The 18,869-nt window shown below is 34.3% G+C and overlaps 1 protein-coding gene across 1 annotated transcript in view; it reads left to right on the top strand.

Annotated features, from left to right (window-relative positions):
* ADGRV1 (adhesion G protein-coupled receptor V1) overlaps positions 1-18,869 on the top strand; it is a 503,930-nt gene that overhangs the window by 64,078 nt on the left and 420,983 nt on the right. Inside the window, exons 14-21 of the mRNA XM_019734240.3 lie at positions 356-536; positions 1,263-1,426; positions 2,507-2,630; positions 3,157-3,423; positions 7,966-8,092; positions 8,739-8,956; positions 9,775-10,518; positions 12,828-13,201. Coding sequence (XP_019589799.3) covers positions 356-536; positions 1,263-1,426; positions 2,507-2,630; positions 3,157-3,423; positions 7,966-8,092; positions 8,739-8,956; positions 9,775-10,518; positions 12,828-13,201 — 2,199 coding nt within the window. The remainder of the gene's footprint in view (positions 1-355; positions 537-1,262; positions 1,427-2,506; positions 2,631-3,156; positions 3,424-7,965; positions 8,093-8,738; positions 8,957-9,774; positions 10,519-12,827; positions 13,202-18,869) is intronic.

The following is an 18,869-nucleotide window of genomic DNA, read 5'->3' on the forward strand; positions in this document are numbered from 1 at the left end:
ATTCCATTATATTTACATACTAGTGTATATGTGTCTTTTAAATTTTATTTTATTTACCCACATTAGTTGAAATGACTATATCATCAGTGGTAAGGTTCAGTCTTATTATTTAGAGTAGTGTCATGGTTTATCTTTTCCCTTTTTGCATAATGTATATTTATATCTGGTGTCTTTCTTAATTGATAGGAAAATGTTTAAAAAAATTTAAGGAATAATTCAACTGTTTCATCCTTTGAGTTATGCATTTCTGAAAAAATTGACTGTATTAAGATTCTTGAATATATATTTTTTATTTGCTCTGAAAACTTTGTAATTCCAACTTTGTATTTTTCCTAATTTGACATGTTCATTTTAGTTGGATGAACACTATTGGGTGGTCCTCAGCAGCCATGGTGAACGGGAAAGCAAGTTGGGAAGTGCTACCATTGTCAATATAACGATTCTAAAAAATGATGATCCTCATGGGATTATAGAATTTGTTTCTGATGGTCTAGTTGTTACGATAAGTGAAAGTAAAGGAGACAGTACTGAAAGTGGTAATTTATTTTGCTTCTTATATTCTATTACTGTTTACTAAAGAAGAACTTAATCATTTTAAAATTATTTAGCAAATAGTTATTTTTAGTTGTCCACCTGTTTTAGAAATTACATGTAGTGTAGAAATTGGTGTTTTTTTAAAGAATCTTATTTCATTTGCTGTTTTTATTTCTCCCATAGTATAGTGATGATTCTGGTGACATCATTTCTATTTTGATTTCAATTAACCATATGCTGTGAGATTCAAACACTCAAGAATGAGTTGAGTCAAATAGGAAAAACTTTAAAACAAAGAGTAACTGCTAGAGAACTATTGCAGTGGCCTGAAATGAGTAGTTTATTTTTAGAGCAATATCTTTCTGAGTAAGAAAATCACTTTTGAGTGTGCAGCTTCCTCTAGCTGCCTTTAGAAAATATCTTTATAGGACTTTGTGATAGGTGTATCTAATTAGTCACCATTCTGTGTCCTGTGCTGAGTGACTTAAAATCCCAAACTGTGATAACAAAGATCAAGTCCATTTATTTGATCAATTGGATGTCGACAGAAGGAGGACTAGGCTAATGCATTTTTGTATGTACCCTGGAGGCTGTGCTAAGCAAATACTTGCTTTTTATTAAGAAGATGTCTTATTTTTTTACCTTTGCATGTTTGAGCGATTTCTTTACTCATTTTAAATTTGTTTAATATATATTCATATTTATATTATACCATTTGTATTTCACAGCTGTTTATGGTGTAATGAGAAATGGAGGCAACTTTGGTGATGTTAGTGTATCATGGGTGGTTAGTCCAGACTTTACACAAGATGTATTTCCCGTCCAAGGAACTATTTTCTTTGGAGATCAGGAATTTTCCAAAAATATCACCATTTACTCCCTTCAAGATGAGGTAAATGTTGCATATATAACTCTCTTTACTTGTTGTCATTGCTTATTATTATTTTTTATTAAATAATTAAACATCTGGTAATATATTTTGTTGTGAATATATTGATAAAGAACTCAGGTATGATAATGTCTGACTATAAGACAGAAGAGAAATATTATTTTTGTTTTTTCTGAAGGCATTTTCAGCTCTTAGAACTGAGAGTGACCAGTGACACTGCATAGGTGTCAAATGTCAGGGATCCAGTTGAGAGAGAGGTGGAGTGCTTGCCTTGTGCTTCGGCCCTTTGAAAACAAGGGTGCCCTCTACTAAGTATCCTACACGTATGATACGCTCTCAGAATCAGGATCTTGGACCAGATGGATCATGGATTCAATGTGCTGTTCATCTTACTGATAATGAAGAGGAAGAGCTCAGTAATAGAGGGAGTGGACCTTTTCTGAGGGGAGCTGTGCTTCAAATAGCTACGGAAGCCTGTCTCCTTTCCTGCAAACTTGTCACTCAAGAGACAAAATTCCAACACTCTTCCATTTTAGGATGCAGAGAAGACCAGCTCATATAGATGAAGTGAAAGAGAAACAGTGCCCACCTAGGGATCTCTATAGGCTCAGAGATGTGGGGAATCTCATCTTGTTAGGACACGGGGGTGAAACTTCAGTAATGTTTGTAAGTGGCATTTTGAGAGCCAGCAGAGCTTTTGCTACTATTATGAACTCAGTTCTAAATATGTCAAAAAGTTGTTTTTCTTTTCATTTTTTTCTTGTAAACAGCATGTATCCTATTTTCATAAAGAAATATGACTAGCATTTCTATTTTTAGCTTATATAAGGCAAAAGATCTATGTACATTTCATTTTATAGTGAGTCAAAATAAAGTGGCTGTTGGATGAATGACATTAAAATTTGGGGGGATCTAAGTCCTACTTAATTTAGGGTGGTTCTGCCTCAGAAATGGAAATGAACTTTAGTACTATTATTAATAGAACAATTTTTTTTAAAAAAAGATAAAAATAATTTAGGAGTATATAATGGAATTATTTGTATAAATCATCTGACTTAAAACATGTATAACATTTTCCAAAAGATTCCAGAGGAAATGGAGGAATTTACCATTACCCTACTTAACGCCACTGGAGGAACTAAAATAGGAAATAAGACTACTGCAACTCTGAGGATTAGAAGAAATGATGACCCCATTTATTTTGCAGGTGATATTGCAGTTTTATTTGAGTGAATTTACATCTTTCTTAAACAGAATATATGCATTTGTTCTACTAATCACTTTTGAGAAAGCACAATTGATGCTTGTTTATATAGGATTTCATGATTTGTTTGGATGACCATTATTTGATCTTTTTGACGTTTTTAGCAAATATTTTTAAAGATCTGAAGGAAAAAACAAAGTATGTTTTATTAGTTTTGTTCTTCCCCCACCTTCAAATCCCAAGGTATTTTCTTTCCTTTGTGTAAAAAAACATTTTTCCATGTATGTTATTTACTGACAAATTGGGTGCTGAAGACAATGGATTCTGTAGAAATTAGGACAAGAGGAAGGCCATTGACTAGAAGTAATCAGAGGAGGCCTAATGTAGGAGTTGGGACCAGAACTGAATCTTTAAGCAAAGACACAGCAGAGGGCATTTCTTCTGGGGGCAGGGAGAAGCATAACGTGATCTGAAAATATGTAATTTGAATCAGAAAAACTTAGATGTTCCTCCTTTATGAATATTTCAGAGCCTCATGTAGTGAGGGTTCAGGAAGGTGAGACTGCTGACTTTACAGTTCTCAGAAATGGATCTGTTGATGTTGCCTGCACTGTGCAATATGCCACCATGGATGGGAAGGCTGCCGCAAGAGAGGGAGACTTCCTTCCTGTTGGAAAAGGAGAAACACTTGGTTTTGCGGTCGGAAGTAGAGAACAGAGAATATCTGTATTCATTTATGAAGATGATATCCCAGAAACAGATGAACACTTTTATATAATCCTCTTTAATTCAACAGGTAAATCACTTCTATTTTTATGGCATAGCTGTTGTTTCAGTGCTTTTATTAAGGTGACATAAAATGCTACTCTCTAGTAGAGGTGCCAAGTAATACTTAACCATCATCTGTGACTGTTCAATTGCAAAATTGTTTCTTTGCTTTCTTAAGGAATGGGGTAAAGAATATATTTGTTGAAGCTTCATGAACCTGGTGTACTCTATGACATTGTTTTTAATCTTTTTCACAATATAGCATACATAGAAAAATTATGATACTATATAAGGAAGAGGAAGAGCTCAGTAATAGAGGGAATGGACCTCTATATAAGGAATAAAAATCTTCTAGCTAAAGCTATGCTAAGCCTTGTCTAGTCACCCAAGGGCTTAGGGCATCAAGAATTCTGTAACTCATTGCCCTCCTAACAGAGTGCTGGGCATACTGGTTGGGAAGTTGCATTCTGTAGATGGCAACTGTTTGATAATTCTCTACAGCCATTAGCCACAATGAATGACAATTTGCAAAGGGGAAAAGATAGGCTCTTCCTTCTTCTCCTTACTATAAAACAGGGATGTTTTGACCCCAATATTTGACCCTGCCTTTAGTAAATTGGAGGGGCTATAACTTCTTTTGATATTTATTTTATTTTAAACATACAGAAAGCTATGTCTTTTCCTGAACCTTTGAGAGTAAGTTGAAGACATGATTCTCCTTCACCTTGATGACATTAGGGTGTTTTTCCTACAAATAAGGACTTTCTCCTACATAACCACAGTATTACCACTAAAAGCAAGAAGTTAACATTAATACAGTGATTGCCTCAGACCCTATTCACATTTCTCCAGTTGTTTTAATTATGTCCATTCTAACAAAATGATCCTTTCTCAAATGATGCATTGCATTTAATTGTCATGTCTCTTTAATCTCTTCAACATGGACTGTTTCCTTGTTTTTTCCTTGATTTTTCATGATCTTTATAATGTAGAAGATTATAGATTAGTTATCTTGTAGAAATGTCCCTCATTTTGGGTTTGTTTAATGTTTCCTCATTATTAAATTCAGGATTTTCATCCTTGGGAGGAATTTCGTAAAAGGTGATTCTGTGCTCTTATAGCCCTTCAGTTGTCAACATGATTTTGTTTTATCCCTTTACTCTGATGTTCACTTTGACCACAATTTAGGTGGTGATGACCAGCCTTCTATACTAACTATACTTTTTTTCTTTGTAATTTGTAAATATTTTATGGGGAAGATACTTTAAAACTATGTAAATATCCTGTTATTCATCAAACTTTCAATTTTTTCATTGATATATGTATCACTATGGACTCCCAATTTCTGTTTAATGCAGTGGGTTTTATTTTGCTATCCTTATTTGTTTTGACTGTAAAATTATCCCAGATTTGGCCAGTAGTAGCCTGTTTGAGATGACTTCTTTGTCTTTTTGACATGTCTTCCTATTTCTGGCAAAGCAAACTGTTTCAAACTCATCTTATACTTTTCCTGTCATTACCCTGAAATCAACCAGTTCTCCAAAGGGGCCCTGGTTTCTTTTAGGTTATTTAGAAACTAGGATCTGGGTATTAGCATGCTTATTACTGTAGTTATTCCCCTCCTATGTTCTCTTAGTGCACAGAGACAGGGAATATATGTATGTGCCGTGTTTCCCTGAAAATAAGACCGGTTCTTATATTAAGGTTTGCTCCAAAAGATGCATTAGGGCTTATGTTCAGGAACTGTCATCCTGAAAAATCATGGTAGGGCTCATTTTCCGGTTAGGTCTTATTTTTGGGGAAACATGGTGTGTATTACATTTTTGTGTACACACACACACACTTCTACATCTCTAGTTCTATATTCAGCTATTTATATTGAAAACCATTTGTTCATGCCATTAGCTCCATTTCTGTCCAATATCACAAGGTTCATTGTATTTTTTTTTCCTTTCTGTATTTGTCCCTTCTCTGACAGTAAGAAATACAGCTTCCGTTATCTTTATTTATATTTAGTATTTGATCAATTCTCCCTGTATATAACCGCTTTCCCTTTGCTTCTTTAAACCCTCTTCCCTCGATGACATTACCTTTCTTATGCCACTAGGGTTCTAGCTTCCTGCTGTAAGCCAACCCCCTGCCCCCATACAGATGCCCTCCCACTCCACTCAAACCCCACCATCCAACAGCAAGCTTTTCTCCTGTGGAGATGCCCGGCTAACACTGCATGAGCTCTTACACCTTGTGCTGGTCACTGTGGAGCCCTGCCCCCAGCCCACCCCAGTGTGAATGACTACCTTGTATTCTACCTGTGTCTTTTGGACTGAAATATTCAGAGAGGAAGAGGAAAACAAAGAGATCACTTATTTTTTGTTTGTGCTGTGTTTCTCTATCTTTCTCCCTATCTCTTTGTCTTTCTCTCCATTTGTGTCTCTCCTCCTAGTCTTCTTCCTCTCTGTCTCATTTTTCACATTACTTACTAAAGAAAATCAGAAAAAGTAAAAGTAGAAACTATTATCTGGTGAGAAAAATTTTGAGTTTATAGAATAATGGCCAGAAAAGAAATTTCACAGTTGCAAAATACGTAATTAGTCAGATCTTTTATAGCCAAAAACATTTTGGTGATTCCAATCATTATCTAAAATTTAAATGAAAGAAATTGCTACCGATAAAAAGTAATTTGGGTGAAGTAAAAGTGGAAAACAAAGTTTTGCTGTGAGGCAAGTTGATGAAGAAATGACATTTTAATAGAGTTGACTCTAGGAAAAAGTTCTTGATGTCATTTATTAATTTGGTGTAATTCTGGTGAAAATCATTATGTCTAAGACATCTGAGGTCAAAATGTCAGTGGGGTTAAACTGTTGTCAGGAACAAAATGTCACTGTGATTAAAACAGTGGATCAAAACCTGCTGAAACACTTGTAAAGAGAATGGAAAATAACTCTGCAAGGAGAGGGTGAGTTTATTTTGTAAGAGGTATCATTGGGGAAATATATTTTTTATTTTAAGAGAGAATGAGAGAGCGAGTGAGTGAGTGAGCATGTGCCAGCTGTGAGTGGACACCTGGCCTGAGGTATGGGTGCATATATACTGGCATTGCATTTGTCTTCAATATTTTTCCAGAAATGGAGACATCTGAGGATCTAATGACTTGAGCTCTGAAGACTTGGATGACAAAAAGCTCTAGAATTTGTGGTTTTTACATCCTTTCTTAGTTCTTTCTCTTGTTCTTTTGTCTCTTCTATAATGTGAAAACATTGAGACTCTGAGAGGATTGATGATGGGAGAGCTGGAGCGGCAGCATCTCTAATGTGACCTAAGTGCTGGCAGTGGGTGTTTTTGTCTGATAGTTATTGTTCACAGTATATGCCCTGAGATTGAATTGTTGGACCAAAGGATTTGGCCATCCTTATAGCCCTTGTTAAATATTTTCAGTTCTTCCTGTGGAGAAACAGAATGACTTTTTAGCACAGCCCGTGCCGTGTTGCATAACGAAGTGGAGTACAATTGTATGTTTATATAAATTATTTTGAATGTGCTGCTTTGCTCTACATATAGTTTCTACATTTTAGTTTTAGGTGTTGTCCTCATCTAATTTTGAAAATTTTATTTGTATCAGTTCAGCTAACATTCATAAATGACTTCTGTGTACCAATTATTGATCATCTACTCTGCTAGGGCATGGAATTGATTGAAAAGCATTTGTCCAGCGAACTTATAGTGAAACTCTGTGTGTGTGCGTGTGTGTGTGTGTCTGCACACATATGTGTGTATGCTAATATGATGCAATAATTGTTATGATATATTGACATCGTGTGAAGTGCTGTAGCAACGCAGTGGAGACACACTTAGCTTAACTTGAGAATTCAAGGAAAAATTCCTGAAAGACTTGTTGCTTGAGCTGGGTCCGTATACTTGATAAGAGTTAGGTGAATATAGATGGGGAGGACTTTTGCTCACATAGGGAACAGCTGGAGCAACGAGGAAGAGCTGTGAACCTCAGGGAAGTGATGAGAACAGACCTAATGTATTTGCTGTAATGGTGCAAACATGCTGTGGAAAGAATTGGAGTAGAGGTCAGTCAAGTTCAACACCATAAAGATTACTTTGTTCTAGGTATGACCAGATTAAACTCTGTTGCCTGGAGGAAGAGCTATACAGGGAAATGTTCAAGCCTGTGATTCCAATAAACATGGACAGGAGTATTGTCATGGGGATAATCTTTTCCTTATTTTTTATGAAATAAAAGAATCTACTTCAAAAAGTTGAAATTACATAAAGCTGTGTTATCTGTAACTATTGAAGCGATTATTCCTGTTGTGAAGAAATGTATCTTGTATGTTTTTCAGTAAAATAGTTCTGTAGTTAAACATTTCCTCAAAGACAAGTCACATTAATCTTATTTAGGTCTCTCTCTCTCTCTCTCTCTCTCTCTCATATTTGTGACCTTCACTGAGGCAATTCTTGGTGAACTTTGCACTTTATCATAAATGATTTCTTAATTAAAAATACAAATGTAACAGGAGGTTAACAACTTTTTGTTACTTTGACTTTTCCATTTTTAATTTAGGTGATACAGTAGTGTATCAGCATGGAATAGCTACAGTGATCATTGAAGCCAATGATGACCCAAATGGTATTTTTACTTTGGAGCCCATAGACAAAGCTGTAGAAGAAGGAAAGACTAATGCATTTTGGTAAGCATATTTGGATAAGGCAAATCCAAATTGCATAAAATAAAATAAAATCTTAATGTAAAAATTGGACATAGTGATCTTTCAAAATGAAAAAAATTGGTTAAGAATTGAATAATTTCCATGTTGGCAGTCTGAATGAATTGTAACCTTTTTTAAATATGATTACCACTTACTAAAAACTAAAATAAAAAATGACATTTTAGCTGGTAAGCAGAAATTATTCTCCTCACCCTCCTCACCCCAACTTCCATCCTTTGTCAGGACTGAGAGTCTTGACTATCCAAGGTCTTCTGGAACTCTTCTCTCAAATGATATGTGATTATCCTTACCCTGTACTTTGCTTTTGAAGAACATTGGCCAGTTCTCATCTAAATGTTTTTTGATTGGCCTTAGACTATATCTTTCAGTTGGGACTTTGAAGACTGACTTTTAATGCCACTTCTCTATTATTTACAGTTTTACTTCCTTTTTCCCTTTCCAAGAGATTCTTTATGGTTTTTCAGTAGGGACTGGCTGGCTGGTTTATATTAAAGATGAAAAATAGTAAAAGTATGTTTCTGAGATACGACAGAAAGCTCTTATTAGATTTAGATTCACTGCATATAAATTTTTCATAAAAATTAATTTCCTTTAATTTGTTGTGTAGGATTTTGAGGCACCGAGGACACTTTGGCAATGTTTCTGTGGCTTGGCAGCTGTTTCAGAATGATTCTGCTTTGCAACGTGGACAAGAGTTCTATGGCACTTCAGGGACTGTAAACTTTGTGGATGGAGAAGGAGCCAAACCAATAATTCTCCATGCTTTTCCAGATAAAATTCCTGAATTCAATGAGTTTTATATTTTAAGGCTTGTAAATATTTCAGGTGCTGTGTTTTCCCATCTATTTTATCTTACCACTAGAATTTAATATTTTATATTTAAATAATTAGAACCTTAAAGATAATACAATTGATGAAGAAGTAAGTGTATCTTGATTGTCTGGCTTTAAATGTCAAAATACCCTTTTTAATAGAAGTGTTATTTTTAACGTTCATTTTGTGGTCTTAGCTTGGTTAAATTTTATGGATGGAGACATATCCATCCTCAAACTCATAAATAATTTTTTCCCCCCATCCAAATATACCGTGTTTCCCTGAAAATAAGACCTAGCCGGACAGTCAGCTCTAATGAGTCTTTTGGAGCAAAATTAATATAAGACCCGGTCTTATTTTACTATAAGACCAGATCTCATATCATATCATATCATACCTGGTCATAATAGTTTTGCTCCAAAAGACACATTAGAGCTGATTGTATGGCTAGGTCTTATTTTTGGGGAAACACAGTATCTCCAACAAAACATAAATGGAAGTTAGGAAGTAAGGATTCATGGTAGCTTAAGGCTTGGTCTTTGTGCCATAATTTAAACAATCAAGTTTCCCATCACTTTTAGTTTTAAGCACAACAATTAAACCTCTCCAGTTAATATCCTCTTTTCAGGCTTGACTGGTTATTAATGAAATTATGCTGAACCAGAATACCCTTGAAAATGTGGTAAAAACTATATGGTGACCCTGTTGTTCATTGATTAAGGAGTAAATTATTTAAGCAGAAGTTTGCTAAACACATTCCTTTTGTCTTCACTTTAAACTGGAAAGTCTTTCAAATTGTGGTTTCTTATTCATTGTAAGTTTTCTTATAGGTGGGTCTCCAGGTCCTGGGGGCCAGCTAGCAGGAACCAACCTCCAGGTGACAGTAATGATTCCATTCAATGATGATCCCTTTGGAGTTTTCGTCTTGCATCCAGAGTGCTTAGAGAGAGAAGTGGCAGAAGATGTTCTCTCAGAAGATGATATGTCTTACATCACCAACTTCACCATTGTGAGGCAGCAGGGTGTCTTTGGCGATGTACGTGTAGGCTGGGAAATACTGTCCAGTGACTTCACTGCTGGTTTGCCTCCAATGATAGATTTTTTATTGGTTGGGGTTTTCCCTAGCACTGTGCGTTTACAACCGCACATGCGGCGTCACCATAGTGGAACAGATGCTCTGTACTTCAGTGGACTAGAGGGTGCATTTGGAACTGTTAATCCAAAATACCATCCCTCCAAGAACAACTCAATTGCCAACTTTACATTTTCAGCTTGGGTAATACCCAATGCCAATACAAATGGATTTGTTATAGCAAAAGATGATGGTAATGGAAGCATCTACTATGGGGTACAAATTCAAACAAATGAATCCCATGTGACACTTTCCCTTCATTACAAAACTTTGAGTTCCAATGCTACGTATATTGCCAAGACAACAATCACAAAATATTTAGAAGAAAACGTTTGGCTTCATCTTCTAATTATCCTGGATGATGGTATAATTGAATTCTACCTTGATGGGTATGCGATGCCCAGAGGAATCAGGAGTCTGAAAGGAGAAGCCATTACTGATGGTGAGTGTTATCTTTATACCTGAGACACTGAATTTAGAATTAAAAAAAAATTGACTTCTTAAAAGGCTAACAAGCATTAACAAATCTGCTGTGTATTGGTTTAATTTTTTAAATTAAAACTATGTGCCCACCAAGACCATAAGTTCTGTTATGAGTGTTACAGAAGTGAATCAGGTAAAATCTTAGCCCTTGAGGTACCTGACATAGGCTCTGAGAGAAAGATATGCAAACAAATTACTTCAATACATTTCAGTAAGAAATAAAATATTTATGAAGGAGCAACATTTATTCCTCGTGATGTAGTAGGAGGGTTGGGGCGTGTTATTTCAGATAGAGAAAAGAGCAAAGGTGTAGAACTGTGAAACAGGGTATTGTGTTCGGAGAACTGCTACTGGCTCAGTATTGCTGGAGGTGAAGGGTGGTGGGGATAAGGTTAAAGAGGAATCAGAAGAGAAATATTACATTTAAAAAAAGCAGCAATTACAAGGGTTAAAGTATCAGGAGGTAAGTTGGTGAAATCCATGGACTACTTTGAAGAGATCATTTTTGTCATCTTTGAGATGGATACTCTGAGAAACACATTTGCATGTTTACACACAAATACTGGTTATTGCCATTATAATCACCAATACCCTTCCAGCCCTTCCCTCCTGTGATTTGATTCTGTTTTTTATTGAGTAAGAAAGTAGAGCAGAGCTTATCTGGTTATAGCTTAACAGAATATTTTCCTTCTGAACCTCCTGCATTAGATATCTGGTTATATATTTTTTTTCCTACTGGGCATAAAGATAGACAAAAGAAAAAACATGCACACACTAGAGATTTCAACCCCAATGCTTGGGTGTACAGACCTCTATGGCATAAATTATTCACCTTTTAATTGTGTGAATATATACGTATATCTGTTAACATTGATTCCTCTGGCGATAGCATGGTGGTAGAATTGAGAATGGGAAAAATTGGGGGAAGTAAGAGCTGGGGTTTCTTTTCTCTGTTTAGCTTACTGCAACTAACTTATATTGTTTTTTTAATTCATAACTTGGAAAGAAAATTGAAAAAGTATATATATATATTTTAAAGTTATTAATGAAATACAGTGTATGTTACATATTATAAAACATGTAAAAATGTACATATCATAAGGGTACAGGTAATAGATGAATTTTTAAATACTTTAAATTCATCAGTTTTTGCACCCATGTAGTTAGTCCCCAGATCAAGAAACGCATTCCAGAAGCCCTTTTTGGCTATTTTCCAGCCACTAATTCACTGTCTTGCCCACCTACTATTGCCATTTCTAAGAGCACAAGAGTAGCTTTTCCTGTTTTTTTAATTTATGTAAATAAAATTGAGCAGTGTGTACACTTAAGTGTCTGGCTTCTTTTGCTCACTATTGTTTATGAGGTTCATTTACATTTTTGCCTGTTGTAGATATTTTACTCTCATTACCATATAGTCAGCCCAGAACCACTGGAGAAGGCATTGGACAACTGTGATAATAATGTGCAGGACACTTGTGACTACTCTAAAAGAGCTATCTGGGTAGTGACTTGTAAAACTGCCTTGATTGATGATATTGATAAGAAATATTACTTGTACATTTTCCCCAAACCACTGCCAAGCTCTCATCTTACAAAAGTATTTTAGTTGAGTTATCAGAGGGGGAATAATGAATAAGAATTGGTGAATTCCTGAAAAGGGATTACTAATGTATAGTAATGCAGTTGGGCTGCATGTTATTATTACCATGAAAACATCCCTAAGATTTTGCATATAATGTTCCTGGGAAGAAAAAGAATACTTCATTAGACTCCATTGCATTAGTTTTTTGGATAAAGAGTTATATTTGGTCCACAAAACTTCTTTTCCTGAATTGTCACAACTTTAACTCAAGACAAATTTTTAACCGATCAAGCCTTGAAATTTTTAAAGAAATTTTCAAAATTTGAAGTTTCAAAATTGTGACTGCATTGAATCATTCCATTCTTGGATGTGCACTGAAATTTTAAAATTCTCTGGAATAAACTTCTATCCAAATATACACACGTGCATACATATATTTATATATACGCATGCATACACATTTACATAATATACTTTAGTACAAAACATCTTAAGTCTCAGTGATTACTGATTCATTTCTCATCATAACAGAAAGAGCCTTTATTTGATTATATTCCAGTTATGAAAAAGCTTTACTTGTCTAATAAAATCTTTCAATAAAATTGCTTTACTTTCTGAATCACACTGATAATTTAGGATAGGATAGTTGTGGATATTGTAGCATTTAAACCCATCTCTAATTTCAGGTCCTGGAACACTGAGAATTGGGGCAGGAATGAATGGCAGTGACAGATTTACAGGACTGATGCAGGATGTGAGGTTCTATGAGAGGAAACTGACCCTTGAAGAAATTTATGAACTTCATGCCATGCCAGCAAAAAGTGATTTACACCCTATTTCTGGGTATCTGGAGTTTAGACAGGGAGAAACTAACAAATCATTCATTATTTCTGCAAGAGATGACCATGAAGAGGAAGGAGAAGAGTTATTCATCCTTAAACTAGTTTCTGTATATGGAGGAGCTCGTATTTCTGAAGAGAATACCACAGCAAGATTAATAATACAAAAAAGTGACAACGCCAATGGCTTGTTTGGTTTCACAGGAGCTTGTATACCAGAGGTAAGTAATGAGCTTGGAGAATTTGGGGATTAAAAAATTCAGTATAGATGGGTTGGTTTGGGAGTGGGCTTATATTAGGTTAGATTGCTTGAGTATCTAGTCTAAGCCCAGAAGTATGCTAGAGCCAGTGGTTGCTAATGTAAATTATAAGTTCTTTGCTCTTAGAAGTTCACAGTTTGAATCGGAAGCTTAGTGAGCTGATAGAAGTAATAACAAGTTAGCAAATGAAACTATAGCCGTTCTCTTTAAAGTTAATGCATTTCACAGAATGTATAATTATACCCCACATGTAATTAATTTATTTTTTAGCTACTATTTTGATACCACATTAATAAATGAAATAATATATATTGAAAGTGTCTGTGAATAATTGTAATTGAAACTATTAAAATATGATTTTTTGAATTTTTTTCCCCACATATGAAATGTACTTAACTGGTTAGTTACAACATTTTTCCCTGTTGGGTGTAAATGCCTTTTTGATCAACTTTCTTGGCCAGTTTAATTCATTAGGCTGTTTTACTGTTGTTATCAGTTCTTTCTAAGTTTTCACAGATTCGTAATCATCTTGGTTTCCTGTTCAGTAATAGGAGATCTCATGGAACAACTTCACAGGTGTCTTGTGTGACAGCAACAGCTCAGTGCCCGTGAAAGGATGCCAAGGAATAAGAGAATTTTTCTCTTTGCAAGTTGATTCTCATAGGTTTAGAAAGGTGTATATGTAAATTGAAGTGATTAAGAAAACCACCAATGATTAGAGCTTGGAAAAAACATCTGGGTCATAGGCCTCCTTGTAGCTCACATTGGGATGCCTGACTCTCTGTAGTGACTTATTGCCTCTCTTAGCTCTTTGGTTTGGGCACAATCATAAGTGTTTTTTAAATAGTGGTCTTTTTCTATACTGGAAATAGAATATCCTAGAGTAGGGAGGACAAATATCATACAAATCTATAATTTAAGAAAGAAATACGTTTATTTATAATGATAGTACCTTTAAATCTTCAGACCTCAAAGAACTTCACATTTTAAGATATTTTTATGGCTGCTAGTGCCTTCATAGGTATAAAGGCAGTGGCACCAAACTGTCCCAGCTGTCATTGTTTTATTCGTCCCCAAATGCCCATAGTTTAAAAGTTGCAACTTTCATTTAAGAATATTTTTGATGACGGAGTACAAAATATTAATTTGGTAAAATCTCGACCCTTGAATTCCTGCCTTTTTAATGTTCCATGTCATAAAATGAGAAGCATAAATGAACACTTCTACTACATTAACAAAACATGATAGTTGCCTGAAAGAAAAGTACTTGTGCATGTATTGAGTTGTGAGCTGAATTAGCTGCTTTTCTCATGGACACCATTTTTACTTGAAGGACTAAAGGGCACATTTTGCTTATTTGGAATTAGGTATCTGACAGTCATTTTCCTGGAAATGAAGAAAGTGAGCCAGTGACTACCGGTAGGAGGAAAACAACTGATGGTACTTGTTGCTGGTGGTAAAAATTTGAACTTTCAAACAGAAATTCGAATTTTGGAACACTTTTGTCTGCCAAAGTGAGCTTGACTGTTTCCCAGTACTTCAAGACTTCTCAGATAAGATTGATAATGACATTAGCAAGTGTGATTTATTCATTTCGTATAATAAAATGTGTCCATGTTTGGAAGATCTCTATAACTCACTGAACCAATTTTTCCAAATAAATTATATTGTTACAAAATCATGCATAGGTAAAAGATTGATTTGAAATGCAAGATAGACCAATGGATATTAAGGTATTACAGTATGATGCTACACTGCTACTAAACTCTAAGAAACTACCACTTGTCAAATATTGGTTATAATATTGAGGAAGAATACTCACAACTATCTGTGAAGACTATTAAAATCCTCCTCCTTTTCCACTTATATGTTTACATGAGGCTGCATCTCTTTATATACTTCAACCAAAAGAACAATAGCAACAGACAAATTGATTGCAAAAGGCAATATGAAAATCTAGCTGTCTTTTATTAAGCTAGACATGGAGATTTGTAAAAATGTAAAGCAATGCCCCCTTATTACTAAGTCCAAAGTCCAAATGACCAAAATTTGTCATTCAGTCTTTCAAATGAAAATGGTGTTCCATGAAAAAAGCAGTTAATTCAGCTCACAACTCATTATCTGCAGAAGCACTATTCTTTAAGGTAACTATCATATTTTGTTAATGCAGCAGAAGTGTTTTAGTTATGCTTTGCATTTTTTTGTTTTAGAAAACATAGTTATTTCTCATAAAATATGTTGCTTATGTTAGCATGTAATGAGTTTATTATTGCTGTTTTAGAATGGGTTAATAAATCAATATGTAATTTTGTTTCAATTTTTATTTGTATAATGGTAAATATCAACAGATTTTTCTAACATAAGCAAAAATCTCCTTGAGATTCTCAATAATTTTTGTGAGTGTTCAGGTGTCCTGAAATGAAAGTGTTTGAGAACTGCCAGTTTAATCTATGCCTGGAATTGTCTTCAGAGTTTAAATGTTATGGTTATTTGCTTCATTTACAGAAATAAAAATCAGTCACTTCCGTAGATTCTTCTGCATTGTGTTGTTGCAGTGACATTGAAAAGTTAACTTTTTTTCTTATCCCTTCAAAAATGCTGATGGCAATAGAGATCCTTTAAAGACTTCTGAGTTATGTTATTTTACATTTTTTATAGATTTATATGACACAAATATTAAAGTTAAAATGGAAGCATAATCACATGTTAAATAAATAATGAAAATATATAGACTATGACATAGTCTACTGCTTGACATATTGAAAGTGGTAATTACTTTGTTGAGTTGTTCCCTCCTAACACCATGTCCTGACAAATACTGTGTTTGCCCAAAAATAAGACATAGCCGGATCATCAGCTCTAATGTGTATTTTGAAGCAAAAATTAATAATATAATATAATACCGAGTCTTATATTAATTTTTGCTCCAAAAGACACATTAGAGCTGATGGTCCAGCTAGGTCTTATTTTTGGGGAAACACGGTAGCATGTGCTTAATAAATTACAATTGAAAGAATAAATACACCTGTATGCAGTTGAGAGCCCTGATGGGGTACTCCAAGTAGTTTTTTGGCTTCCAAGTGGAATCTGTATTGAACAGATGACTCATTTTTGTTGGATCTGTAGCCTAATAACCACATTGCCTTCCTGTATTTGGTTATTCTGTGAACTTTATGTGTTATTTTCTGTCCATCTTATTTTAGCTCTGTGTTTGTATGTTCTATGATCTTCTATACCAGATAATTATAAGTAATGACATTGATTTTCATACTGATTCATATAACTTGCTAGTCTTCATTATTTTACTTGCATAACTAATACTTGCAATATGTTTTATATTTATAAACTCCCAACTTAAAAATAAATTGAGAGACATTTTGAGAGGATCTTTATAAAAATGAGAATATTATTTAACTTGGACTCTGTTTGGTTTTAAGTGCCTGCCATATGTTATGTGAATAGATTACTTTAGATATGAGTGATAGTGATATAATCTGATATCATAGATCATCACCCAAGCATGAAACAAAATAAAAAATTAATTGAATGTGTAATTTGTTCAGCTTTAATCTTCTATTTCAATAGAGAAAGCCAATTCATGGCTCAGAACAGTACATTCCTTTTTTTTAGGAAAATATATTTCAAGAACTCTTCTCATTGTTAACCATTATAATTACTCTTTTGCTGATCTGAAGATTTAGTAAATTCCTGACTCAAAAGAGAAAACAGTAGTGGCTACTATTGTTTCTTGTGAAATACGTTCTGATATTACTTGATGTTATGCCCCTTCATGTACTGGACTAAACATTTTCTTGTATCATGATTCTAAAGTCAGTTAAATGAATATCTTAATAGTAGAAAATTTTTTTTTTAAACAATTTGATTTATTCTCTATGTTTTAATCATCTTCTGGTATTAATAATTTCATCCTCTACTCTGGTATTTTCCATATTGGACAACCTTGGTCAGAAATATCAAATTCATATTCCTGGACACTATTCCTGATTCGAGATCCCATTCCAGAAACAGAATCTCAGGCAGGGGGATGGGATGGCAAGCAAAAAGCTGAATTTTAAAAGTCTTGTAAAATAGACAATTTCATACATGCATAAAAATAGAGAAAATAAAGTAGTGAACCTCAGTGACCCATCACCTGACTTCAACATTTATCAGCCTTTGCCAATCTTATTTCATCTTTTTTTGGCTGAAGTAATTTTTAAAGCAAATCTCAGGCTTGTATGTCATTTTTCTGTAAATTCATAAGTACGAAAGGTGGATTTTTACCAAGCGTCCTACCTGACTATTTTATGGACCCTTTACATTTGAAACTTCTTCCCTAATTGAAATTTCACAGAGTTTACTTTACTGTATTAATTATTCATTAAATTTTCTTTGAACTTTTGATGTGTAGCACGTACCGACACAGTTATATTGGATTTGTATAGTCTTTTTTCTTCTTCTTATTTTTAAAACTGAAAACAGTTAGTAGATGATAGATTTTGATGAAGGCTTTTCTAAAAAATCAGGTTTGATAACTTTTCACCATGATTGCTTTAAGCAAAAAGCTTCTTTCTTAATTCGGCATGGTAATGCTTCTTGACTTGGTAGAAAGTTGTAAGGAAACATCACAGATTCCTGAGTGTATCTTTGGATCTACTTAATGTCTGCCTCTTAAAAGAGAAATGCTGAATATTAAGATATTCATATTAATGATTTATTTATTAACTCATTTAAACTGTTTACTCTGATTAAAATTTGGGGTGGGAAAATGGAGCAAATCTGTTCCAATTGTGATAGGAATCGAAATACATGGGAATTAGTTTGCTTTTTCAACATGTAAGCATATACATTTTTTGAAAAAATGAGGGGATGTTTTTCATGTAGCATTTTTTTTTTGTTATTGTGTATATGTGTCTGTATTTTCAGAGGAATAAATACAATTTTTTATTTTTTTTACAAATTATATATTACTAAGCACCATGTGAGGCACTTGTTTAATCTCTACCAAAATCTATGAGACATTATGATCTTCATTTTAAGAAGAGATTGCTGAGACTGAGAATGTTTAATAAGTGGTAAAGAAGCTTAGGACTGTTTGACCTTAAAGCCGTAATCTTTTCCCCACACATTTGTTTGTGTACCAGTCTGCTATGATGAAAATGATGCTGTGAATGCCTAAGTGGAAATTAAATTAGATGCTGTATTGAGCACCTGGGTCTCTTTGCTGCTTCTTCTCCTCTTTGGCCTCTTAGGGTTGGAGGGCCCCACCTTTAGAACAGTCAGTTCTGCCATAATGTGATAAATGGGTTCCATTATGCGATAGATGGGTTCCTAAAAGTCACCTGCATATGCCAAATTACTGAAAAACACAGAACTTATGGGGAAGGTGCATTAGGAAAATGCTACTCAAAAACTTGGTCAATGACATGTGAAAAGGAAGATAAGGACGTATTGAAAGTCAGTTTTATACAATAAATGTTCAACACTTAAATACTACAATAAATATGGTATATACCTTGAAAAAAATCCTTAAGTTTGCTTGTGGAAGGGCGTATCAGAGGAATTGTGGCTTGTATGTTATTGTGAAGTGATGGAAGGAGCATTGTCTGAAATCAGAGGGAAAATTGTC

The sequence above is a fragment of the Rhinolophus sinicus genome, chromosome 3 (assembly GCF_057876585.1).
Source record: "Rhinolophus sinicus isolate RSI-liver-muscle chromosome 3, RSI-T2T, whole genome shotgun sequence".
In the NCBI taxonomy this organism is placed as follows: domain Eukaryota; kingdom Metazoa; phylum Chordata; class Mammalia; order Chiroptera; family Rhinolophidae; genus Rhinolophus; species Rhinolophus sinicus.